General features: G+C 42.3%; 2 protein-coding genes across 5 annotated transcripts in view; one reads left to right on the plus strand and one right to left on the minus strand.

Annotated features, from left to right (window-relative positions):
* Positions 1–11,740, minus strand: part of ift88 (intraflagellar transport 88 homolog) — a 136,112-nt gene extending 124,372 nt beyond the window's left edge. For 2 of the 4 annotated variants that reach the window (XM_048597602.1, XM_048597603.1), the window contains exons 1-2: positions 11,597–11,730; positions 640–732 (exon numbers count right to left, since the gene is read on the minus strand). In XM_048597602.1, coding sequence (XP_048453559.1) covers positions 640–723 — 84 coding nt within the window. In that variant the 5' untranslated portion in view covers positions 724–732; positions 11,597–11,730. Of the gene's footprint in view, positions 1–639; positions 733–4,324; positions 4,396–11,596 lie in introns of those variants that run through there. The other 2 variants (XM_048597600.1, XM_048597601.1) reach the window with 2 other exon arrangements.
* Positions 11,741–11,850: 110 nt separating this feature from the next.
* Positions 11,851–12,462, plus strand: part of cryl1 (crystallin, lambda 1) — a 112,681-nt gene continuing 112,069 nt past the window's right edge. The window contains exon 1 of the mRNA XM_020530113.2: positions 11,851–12,145. The gene's annotated coding sequence lies outside the window, so the exon portion shown is untranslated. The remainder of the gene's footprint in view (positions 12,146–12,462) is intronic.

The raw sequence follows: 12,462 nt of genomic DNA on the forward strand, positions 1-12,462 counted from the left end.
TGGAGTTGACGAATTCTTGGGCTGAGTGGATGGAGTGGGGTGATTTGTTGACTAGGTGCTTGAGTCTTCTTTGTAGTTCTCTGGCTAATCTGTGCAACGGAGTGCCTGGTAGGGAGACTATGGGTCTGAGGGGGACTTCTGGTTTGTGCACTTTAGGGAGGGCGTAGAATCGGGGTGTGTTGTTTCCTTCGGGTTTCATTCTTAAGAAGTCTGCTTTGTTGATCTGTCCTGTTTGTTTATGTCTTTGTAGCGTGTATAGGATTTTGTTGCCTAGTTGTGGTGTTGGGTCAGTTTGTACTGGCCGGTATGTGTTCTCATCGGCAAGCAGTGCTTGTGCTTTGGAGATGTAGTCCTTTGTATTCATTATCACTGTCATGCGTCCTTTGTCTGCAGGTCATGAGGCAATCCATCGCAACGGACCCCAGAGTTTAAAAGCCAGGCGGGAAAACACACTGACGTTTCATCAGAGGCTGCACTGAGGATGTTACCAAGCACGGTAACGAAACGACTGCGGAACAACAAACCAGCTCAGCGAGCCAACCAACCTCAACGGCCAAATAGTATACTTCAACTCCTATTTTGGATGTTTGCAGAGTATATAAATTTGCATTTATAAAAGAATCATAATCAAGCACATACCTCTGTATCATAGGTTGGGTTGTAGTCATTATATCCTGAGTATAGGTCCTCCTCCTCTAGTGCTGTCAAATGCACATGCTCCATAATTCCAAACTGTGTAAGCAATGAAACTATGGTTAAAATTAGCATTGAACCACACAAGTTTGTTATTGCAAAAATTTTAAATGAAAATAATAAGAATGTTCATCCTACTTCTGATCAAGGGCTAGCCTCAGCATTTAAAAATTCCATTACAAATTTGTAGAAATAATGGGTTAAATTTAGGCTTGATTCTTTAGGTTTTAATGGATGAGTGAGTGGACAAGGACGCGGCAGATGAAATATCAGAGAAATGCAATGATTGCCACTCTCATAGGAAAAATAGAAAAGCAGAATACTTTTTAAACTGAATTACGAGAAAATGTTGATATTCAAAGGGATATGGGTGTCACTGCATACAATTCACAGCTTCACATAAATTTAATATTACAACAGCACAACACTCACTCTGTTAAATGGAACACAGAAGCACTCACTTCAAGACTTCAAATGAATCAGTACTTTGCTTCAGTTTTCATGGAGGACACTAGTACCATTCCAATAATAACAGGTAATGCAGAGGTTATAGGGAGGGAGGAACTTAGAACAATCATTAGTACTTAGAAAAAGTACTGAGCAAACATTGGGATTGAAGGCAGACAAGTTCTCAGAGTGTGATGGCCTAATTTTTGGGGACTTGAAGGAAATGGCAACAGAGTTCATGGATCCATTGGCTATAACATTCCCAAATTCCCTGGATACAGGAAATATTCCAGTGGAATTGAAAAATGCTAATATAGCAAACACCCTTACTCAGTTTAAAATGTTAGTTTAACATGTTGTTGGGAAATTGTTAGAATCCATTACAGAAGTAATAACAGAACAACTGGAAAGTCAAAATATATTCCATCAGATTCAGCATGACTTTATGAAGGGTAAATCATGTTTAACTAATTTGCTAGCATTCCTTTGAAGATGCAATATGGATAATGGGGATCCTGTAGATTTTGTGCATCTGGACTTCCAGAAAGCCTTTGATAAGGTGCCATACAAAAGATTAACACACAAAGCAAGATCACATGGCTTTCAAGGTAATAAATTCTCTAGGATATAGAATTGGCAAACTAACAAAGCAGAATTGGGGTAAGTGGGTTGTTTTTTTCTGGTTGGCAAGACATAAATCGGGGATGGTACTGTGGCACAATGGTTAGCACCTGGGATTCGGAGTTTGCACATTCTCCCCATGCTTGCATGGGTTTCTGCCGGGTGCTCTGGTTTCCTCCCACAGTCCAAAGATGCTAAATTGCCCATAGCATCCAGGGATGTGTAGGCTAGGTGGACTGGCCATGGTAAATGTGGAGTTATGGGGGTAGGGTGGTGGGGTTGGTCTGGGTGCAATGCTCATGGGTCTGGGTGCAATGCTCTTCAGAGGGTCAGAGTGCTGACTCAATGGTCCAGATGGCCTTTTCTGCACTGTAGGGATTCTACAGTTCTACTAGGGTACCACAGGGTTCAGTGTTCCAATTGTTCACAATCTACGCCAATCACTTGATTGTGGGGATAGAAAGAATGCTAGCCAAATTTCCAGATGACACTATAAAATAGGTGGGAAAGTAAGTTGCAATGAAGAAATAGACAAATGGATAGGTTAGGTGAATCGGCCAAAATTTGGCAGATGACAATTAACATAGATAAGCACGAAGTTATCTACTTCTTTCTGAGGAATATAAAGCAACTTGCTGTCTAAATGAGGTGAAACTTCAGAGTGCTTTGATGCAGTGGGATTTGGGTGTCCGCATGCGTGAATGCTGAGGACTAGTATGCAGGTAATAACAAAGGCAAACAGAATTTTGCCATTTATTGCTAAACAAATAGCGGAAAAGTAGGGTAGCATTGTTGCATTAGTGAGACGGCCCTACAGTGTTGCATACAATTTTGGTTCCCTTACTTGAGGAATGGTAATATTGGAGGCAGTTCAGAGAAGGTTCACTAGATTGGATTTCAGAGATGAGATGAGGGAGTTTGTCTTATGAACAGAAACTGAGCAGTTTAGGCCTATTCTCTGAAGTTCAGAAGAATGAGGAAATTTAATTAAGGTATATAAGATGCTAGAGTGGACTGACAGAGTAAATGTAGAAAAGATGTTTCCTCATTCAGGGTAATCTAGAATGAGAGGTCATATGTTTAGGATAAGAGTAGCAGATTTAAAACAGTTGAGAAATTGCTTCTCTCAAAGGTTTGTGAATCTGTGAAATTTGCTACCCTTGAGTATGGTGAATGCTGGGACAATTGAGTAAATTTTTGAGGAGATGAATTAACAATATTTTTAATAAATCTTGAAGGTTTATGAAGATTGGATAGGAAGGTGGAGCTAAGGTCAGGTGCGATCAGCCATGATCATATCAAACGATGGAGTATAGGCTCAAGGGGCTTAATTGCCAATTCCTGCTCCTAGTTCTTCTGTAACTAAAAAATCCATCAAGGATTTGTGTATTAGGTAAAGTTTTTTTCTTCAGTTTTGCAATGAATAAACAATTTACAACTACACTCTCTTCCTAGAAATCGTAACTAACCTATTTAAATATATACAAAAACAGAAGTTGCTGGTAAAGCTCAGCAGGTCTGGCAACACCTATGATGAAAAATCAGAGTTAACGTTATGGGTCCGGTGACACTTCCTCAGAACACTTCCGGTTTCTACTTAAGTACATAACCTTTTTAATCTGGCAGCAGTTGAAACACAGAAGTAGGTCATAAGTCACTTATCTTTACATGCATATACTTAGCACACCATCTGCTGTATTGCTAATAAAACGTTCAAAGGCAGGCTTTGAGATGCTGCCAGCAAAACATAACAAACAGCAATACTACAGGAGATAGTAGGAACTGCAGATGCTGGAGAATCTGAGATAACAAGGTGTAGCGCTGGATGAACACAGCAGGCCAAGCAGCATCATAGGAGCAGGTAGCCTTCTATCAGCAATACTACAGGAGTTGATTAAGATAAGCAAGACTTTTTTAAACAAATTGTCATTAAGTCTCTGTGATGGCACTCATGGTAAAGCAATATATCTTGTTGATTTATTAGCAAAAAGGCAGTGTATGTGAAATAATAATGTCAGGGGCATTGAGATTTACAATTATAGCCAAATTTCTTTGTTATTAAAATGTTAGCGATGATTCAGTGATTTCCGTCTGTCTGAAGATTATGGTTCAAGTTCCACTCCAAATTTGAGCACAGTCTAGACTAACACTTACACAGTATTGAGGGAGCATTGCATTGTAGGAACTGTCTCTGAATGAAATGTTAAATTGAAGCTCTGTCTGATCTCTCCAGGGAATGTAAAAAGAAATCTCAATGTAATTTTGAAGAAGAGGATGGGAATTAACCAATGTCTTGGCCAATCATCAATCCTTTATTCCTCAATCCACACTAAACCAAATTATTTGGTCATTGCTGTTTGTAGGAGCTTGTGTAAACTAACTGCCATATTGTGTACACCACATTAGTGAGCACATTCTAAATGGACTTCACTAGTTGTAAAGTACCTTGAAGATTCCTTCCGTCATGGGCAGCATATTAAAAATATCTTTTTTTTAAATGGCATTCTGTAATCTTTACTTGTCCTTTGGATAATGTATAAGAAACCATGAATGTACTTCCTACCTTAAGGGTTCTCAATGGGTTGTATGCAGTATCCAAGGGATCTTCCCATTGTTCATTGTCTTCACACACTGTCTTCACATTGCGGAAAATTTTAAATTGATTCCATATTGAATCCCATTGGTTACAGTATCCAGGGTACAGAGATTAACCTTCCTGTCTGGAGTCACTAATCAATACCCAGTCAGTATCACCTTAGTCCACGGTATCTGCCTCACACAGGGCATCAGAACCAGAATCTGCCATTTGGCTACAAATTGATTACTAGTTGGCATTCTGTCTCTGTGACCATGTTCTGTTCAGCTTATTTGTAATGGAAAGAGAAGTGAGAACTGGTATCATTATCAGACTCATTGGCAATCTATCAATATGAGACATTTACCAAACTTAATGACAGGATGATTACAGCACTTAAAGATGCCATTTGACCCATGTCTGTGCCAGCTCTCAGCAAGAGCAGAAGGGCATACATGCAGAAACTGAAGTGTGAGGACCCAGTACAGAAAGTAGCGCAGTGTTAGTGTCAGGCAATGGAAGGGCTTCTATGGGACTGATTAGAGTTGGTGGACTGGTCCGTATTCAAGAACTTAATGGCCAATTTAAACGAGTATGCCACTATAGTTACAGACTTCATTAATAAGCATGTAGAAGACCATGTGCCAAAGAAGTTAATCCGAATGTTCACCAACTGGAAGCCACGGATGAACCCAAAGATCCACTCCCTACCGAAGTCCAGGTATGAAGTGTTCAAGCTGGGCAATCTATGCAGGAAATCCAGGTACGATCTTCGTAAGACCATCAGAGATGCCAAGCAACAATACCAAACTAAGCTTGAGACCCAACCAACCACATGGATACCCGTCACTTGTGGAAGGCTTACATGACATAACAGGCTACAAAACGAAGTTGAACAGAATCGTGGGCAACATCCCTACCTGATGATCTCAAAGCATTCTATGTTCGCTTTGAACAGAAGGTCAGTGAAACAATGTCCCAACAGCCTTAGATGCATTAGTACCCACGGTCACTAATGCAGACCTTACACTGGCCTTCTTGAGAGTGACTGGCCTGGATGAAGTCCGCATTGTGTGGATCAGCGGGTGGGAGTATTCACAGACATCTTTCACCTCTCCTTACTACAATCTGAAGTCCCCACCTGCTTCACAAAGACCGCCATCATCCTGGCACCAAAGATAAATCATGCAGTGTGTCTCAATGACTACCACTGCTGGCTCTGACTTACAAAATTATGAAGTGCTTCATGAGGTTAGTCATGGTTCACATCAGCTCCAGCCTACCAAATTGCCTTGATCATTTGTAATTCACCTACTGGCACAACCATGGCAGACGCCATTTCCTTGGCCCCATATTTATCCCTGGAACATCTGGATAACAAGGATGCCTACATCAGGCTCCTACTTATTGTCTACAGTTTCGCCTACAACACCATAATTCCAAACAAACTTATCTCTAAACTTGAGACTGAGGTCTCGGCTCCCTCCTCTGCAACTGGATCCTCAACTTCCTTACCCATTGACCGCAATAAGAATGAGCGACAACACCTCCTCCACTGTAATCCTCAACATCAGTGCCCTACAAGGCTGCATATTCTGGGCCCTACTACTCCTTAAACACTCATGCCTGTGTGGCCAAATTCCGCCCCAACTCCATTTACAAGTTTGCTTATAACAACACTACTGTAGGTCAGATCTCAAACAAAGAGACAGAATACAAGAAAGAGATTGAGTAAAAACCAAAAGAACTGCAAATGCTGTAAGTCAGAAATAAAAATAGAAATTGCTTGAAAAGCTCAGCAGGTCTGGCAGCATCTGTGGAGAGAAATCAGAGCTAACATTTCAGTTCAGCAACCCTTCCTCAGAACAGGGGACAGAAGGATTGAGAGCTTAGCAGCATGGTGTAAAGACAACAATCTCTCCATCAACATCAGCAAACGAAGGAGCTGGTCACCGACCTTGAGAAGCAGAATGGAGGGCACGCCCTGACTGCATCAATGGTGCTGAAATGGAGATAGTCGAGAGCGTCAAGTTCTTGGGAATAATGATCACCAACAATCAGTCCTGGTCCACCCACAACAATGCAATGGTCAAGACAGCAGAACAACATCTCTATTTCCTAAGGAGGCTAAGGAAATTTGGCATGTCCACAAGGACTCCTACTAATTTTTATAGATTCGCCGTAGAAAGCATCCTATCTGGATGCATCACAGCGTAGGATGGCAACTGCTCTTCCCAAGACCACAAGAAACTACAGAATCGTGCACACAGCCCAGACCACCACACAAACCAGCCTTCCATCCATTGATTCCATCTATACTTCCTGCTGCCTCTGGAAAGCAACCAACATAATCAAAGACCCTCCCACCCGGTAATACTCTCTTCCACCTTTTTTCATCGGGCAGAAGATATGAAAGTTTGAATACATGTACAAACAGATTCAAGAACTGCTTCTTACCTGCTGTTATCAGACTTCTGAACAGACCTCTCAAATGTTAATTCTGATCTCTGTCTCTGTACCTTCTCTGTGGCTGTAACAGAGTATTCTGCACTCTGTTCTGTTACCCTGATGCATTTTGTATGGTACAATCTGCCTGTATAGCACACAAAACAATACTTTTCACTGCACCTCAGTACATGTGACAACAATGAATCAAACTCAAGTACAAATCAATTTCTTCAACATTCTCTCACCCATCTCTCATAGCTTTGAAATTTTTCTGTCTTCAGGGGTACCTCCAATTCCTTCCTGAAAGCTTTGATTGTATCTTCCTCCAACACCACACTCTGAAAGTATTACATCAGATCCTAACCACTCACTTCAGAAAGAAAAGGTTCATCCTCGTATCAACATTGGCTCTTCAGCCAATCACCTTAAACTGGTGGCCCATCTGATTTTCAACCCTTCTGTCAATGTCTCTTTCTATCTACTGTCTAAAGCCTTCAGATTTTGAGCAGTCAGTAGGTGAAGTACTTGTCACAGAATGCCAAGCTCTAGCTTGTTCTTCTAGCCACAATATTCATATGGCTCGTCCCAATCAGTTTTCAGTCAGTGGTGACCCTCAATTAGATTTAGAATGAGGCAGTGATGGCAATATTGTTGAATGTCAAGAGAAGATGGTTAGATGTCCTCATTGTAGATGATTACTTGTGTGGTGCAAAATGTTACATCCCACTTACCTGCATATGGATACGTACTGCCTCAATATCTTAGGAGTTATGAATAGCCCCACATCTGACCTTTATGATGGAGGGAAGATTATTGAAGCATCGGAACATCTTTGGGTTCAGGACATAATCCTGAGGATCTCTTGAAGTCCATCACCATCATCTTGACAGTTTTTGGTTTTTGATTATGTGTCAATTTTGAAACTGTCCTGTACACTCTAGTCTTGTCATAACATGTCTGAGTCAGTTGGTTTTTTTGTTTATTTAAAATAACTATCAAGAAAAAGTGGTCCTAGTACCAACATCTGGAGAACACCACTGTTCATCTTCCTCCAATATCGAAACAACTATTTATCACTACTGCTTCCTGTCATTCAGGTAACTTCATATACAAGCTGTCAATGTTCCTCTTCATTCCATGGGCTTCCATTTTACTTGCAAAACTATTACATGACATTTTATCAAACCCCTTGTGAAAATGCATATTCAATGTAAACCACTTGCCCTCAGTCAGTCACCTCATCAATAAACACAAATTAGTTAAACATGAATTGTCTTTAACAAGTCTGCACCAGCCTTACTTTATCTGTCTAAGTGGCTATTAATTCCCCAGAAACCATCCTGCAATGCCTACTTTCTCATGCTGAAAACATAAATGATCAAGAATGTTCTCATGAATAAACTTCCAGAACTCTTCCTTCTTCCCCCGCCAACTTTTATGCTATGATTATTGGTTAGCGATGCAGAGTAACACCAACAGCACAAGTTCAATTCCTGTATTGGCTGAGGTTGCCATGAAAGTCCTACCTTCTCAACCTTTCCTCCGACCCAAGGCAAGGACCCTCCAGTTAAACAACCACCAGTTGTCCCTCTCTCAAAGAGTGGGACTATGGTAACTTTGTCTTTTTTTAAACATCTTTAATTGTTTGGGATAGTAAAAGTCCTTCATTATCATACTCCATAGGTTTTGCACATCTATGCAATTTCTCGCCCCTACCTTTGAAACTAGTTAGGGGCTGATAGAATACAGTTATATTAAATTGATACCTCTATTGACTGTTAACTATAATTGAATATATTCTGTCCTTGAACACCCTTTCTTCAGCACTAATATTGTTCTTCATCAACACTGCCATCCTTCTGTAACAGTTGTACTCAGAATTTGTTTTTTAATATAGACTCCTATCCTTTTTTGAACCCAAATGGCTAGCATCCCAAATGGCTATTTATCCTTCCACTAACCAACTTTACTTACCAATTTCCATGTATTTACATACACTCTACAAATATAATTTTAGATATCACTGTATCCCCTGTCAGTCTGAACTTGACCAAGTAACCTACAGTTTCTTACTCTAGTACTGTCTCTCCAATCCCTTGTGTGAACAATGATATTGCCATCACTGCCTCATTCTTACCCCGAACAACTTCTCCTTTAGCTCCTCCCACTTCCTGCAGACTGAGGGGGTGGCCATGGGCATTCTCATGGGCCCAAGCTATACCTACCTCTTCGTAGGATACATGGAACAGTCCCTCTTCCGCTGTTACACTGGCACTATCCCTCACCTCTTCCTCTGCTACATCGATGACTGTATTGGCGCTTGAACAGTTCATCAACTTTACTAACACCTTTCACCCCAACCTCAAATTCACCTGAACCATCTGATTCCTTTCTCTCCTTCTCAATCTCTGGTGACCGCCTTGAAACTGACATCTATTTCAAGCCCACTGACTAGCACAGCTACCTGGACTACACCTCCTCTCACCCACTCTCCTGCAAGAATGCAATCCCATACTCCCAATTCCTCCGCCTCTGCCACATCTGCTCCCAAGATGGGACGTTCCATTCCCGAACATCCCAGATGTTCTCCTATTTCAAAGACCATAACTTCCCCCCTCTGGTGATCAAAAATGCCCTCAACCACATCTCTTGCATTTCCCACACTTCTGCCCTCACATCCCCTCCCTCCAACAAAAATAAAGACAGAATCCCCCTTGTCCTCACATCAGCCCACCAACCTCGGCATCCAGCATATTATGCTCCACCACTTCCGCCACCGACAATCCAATGCCACAACCAAAGAAATATTTCCCTCCCCACCCCTATCTGCCTTTCGTAGGGACCACTCTCTCCACGACTCCCTCGTCCACTCCACACTTCCCACTAACCCAACCACACCCGGCACCTTTCCCTGCAATCTCAGGAAGTGTTACACCTGCCCCTACACCTCCCCCTTTCACCTCCATGCAAGGCCCAAAACAAACCTTTTGTATCAGACAGGGGTTCACCTGCACATCCGTCAACTTGGTCTACTGTATCCACTGCTCCCGATGTGGTCTCACTGATATAGAGGAGGCCAAGTGTAGACTCAGACACCATTTTGTAGACCACCTGCTCTCTGTACGCGATAAACGACAACACCTTCCAGTCGCCAACCATTTCAACTCCCCCTCCCTCTCCCTGGGTGACATGTCCATCCTGGGCCTCCTCCAGTATCACAATGACACCACACACAAACTGGAGGAGCAACACCTCGTATTCCACCTCAGGAGCCTACAGCCTGATGGCTTAAACATGGAATTCACCAGTTTTAAAATCTCCCCACCCCCAGCCTCATCCCATGTCCAACCCTTCCTCTTATCCCCGCCTGCTTGACCTGACATAACCTGTCTATCTTCTCTCCCACCATTCCACTGATCAATCCCCACCACTCCCTACCTGCATTCACCTATCACCATCCCACCTACCTTCCCCAGCCCTCCACTCTATTTACCTTCCAGTTCCCTTCCTCCTCCCCACTTCTGAAGAAGGGCCCTGACCTGAAACATCAACTTTCCTGCTCATCCAATGCTGCCTGGCCTGCTGTGTTCCTACAGCTCTACACCGTGTAGTCTCTGACTCAAGCATCTGCAGTTCTTGCTATCCCCTTGTTTCTTCACTCTCACTTGTGTGTCTTGTTTCTTCACTCTCACGCTATGTACTGGTTCCTGCTCCCCTGCAAACCAGCCTGTGAGGACATTGGTCTCAGCTCTGTTTAGATTTATGTGTAGAGCCTATATAGAATAGTTTCCTCAATCAGTCCTGAATTCCCAAAAAACTAAAGTCCCCCACTCCTGCACCATCTCTCCAGCCATCTATTCATTCTTTCTATCCCTCTACTTATTGCTGCCTTAATCTGAAGATTACTACCTCTTTTGATGTACTGCTACTTTGTCCCCTGCTCAGAATCTGTTGGCGGTAGGAGACCCCCAGGAGCACGGGAGAAACACTTTCAGCAACGCTCTCAAAAGTATTCCTGAACAGATCAAACGTTGCCATCAATTAATTCCTGAGCGTCCCAGCCTTGTGACGAATCAGAAAGAACCTTCGGGAAGACACCGAACAGCAGCATAGGGTTCTGAGGAAGGGTCACCGGACCCGAAATTTTAACGCTGTTTTCTCCTCCACAAATGCTGCCAGACCTGCTGAGCTTTTCCAGCAACTTTGTTTTTGTTCCTGATTTACAGCATCCGCAGTTCTTTTGGGTTTTTTTAGGAGCATAGGGGTGTTGGGGAAGTCGAGACATTGGCGTGTACAAAATTCAAACCTTATTTACTTGCCCCTTCAGTAGGACTTGTATGTACGTGTGTTATGATCGTGTATGGACTCAACTAGACATCGCAGAATCCACTGAATTTGAGTGAAACCAAGTCATTCGCCAACCCAAAACATGGTGTTAAAAAATCTGCCCAAGAACCTCAACCCTTTTCCACGTAGAAACTCCTGTTTAACGCGCGAGACCTCCACGACAATATACTGACCGCTACAACGATGTACTAACTTCAGCATAACCATGCAGATTATATTTCGGCATCAACAATACATTTTGCATTAAACAGAACTGCAAATGGTTAATCGTGTAACTACTTTTATGCAGAAAATGTACTTGTGTTGAGTGACTGCTGAATATTTAAAACTCAGGAGACATGGTGCCTCGGAAGCAAAACGGTTGTTGAGAAACTCCTGCGATCAGAATCTCACTACCTCCTACCGTGCGAACCGTCGCCTCTAAAAGGGAATTAATCAGGAATGAATTACTGATTATACAAATACCTTTCAAATCGTTCACTTCCTCCGACAGAAATGAAGCAAAAATAATAAATTGCTATCAAATTCAAAAGTTCAAATTCACTCAAACGGCCGAAACCACCCCCAAAACAATCGGGTACCTTTCTTCCCAGCATCCAAAGCGCTGGGGGCAGACCAATGAAACGAGTGAGCTGATTGGACCAGCTGAAGTGCCAGTGTAATCCACAGAGATGAGATGACAGATGTGATTGGCTATGGGCGTGCGTTCTGTTGCTGAGAGACGGGTGAGTAAACGAAGTGATGGCCCGCTAAAGGCCAGAAGCAATGGTCAGCAGTTACAGGCCCAAAGACATCATGTACTACAAATATGCATCTGGTAACCATAAAAAAATCCCATAAAGAGAGAAGCAGTAGAGAATGGGAATGGAGATTTTGAATGTTGCCTATTGTAGAATGGGTTTCACCGCCGTATGAAGAATCCTCGAGTCGTTGTGTAATCTACAGTACTGAATAAATCGCTCTGTCAGCAAATGCTACTCTGTCCAGCACTCCGAGGTTTTAAAACGAACTAAGGTATCTGCAGCAACAGATGCACTGTGGTATAGTCTTTCAATTCAAGTCTCATCCACCACCCCAATCTCTCTCCATTTAACATATCATTAGATAACTGCTCTGGTTGCTTTCTGCAAGTGAAAGTTGGTGCTGTCTTAATTAGATTAAATTTATTCCTTTGTTGTTATCTTCTCGTTACCTGGAAACATAACTCCCTCAATCCTCCTGGTCGTCACACTTACTCCTATTAGCTTGTACCGTTTTAAATTATTGATTAACCAGCTAAACTAATCAGAACAGGAAAAAGAAAGATAACAAGGTTAGAGCTGGATGAACAG

The sequence above is a fragment of the Rhincodon typus genome, chromosome 6 (assembly GCF_021869965.1).
Source record: "Rhincodon typus isolate 14 chromosome 6, sRhiTyp1.1, whole genome shotgun sequence".
Taxonomy (NCBI): Eukaryota; Metazoa; Chordata; class Chondrichthyes; order Orectolobiformes; family Rhincodontidae; genus Rhincodon; species Rhincodon typus.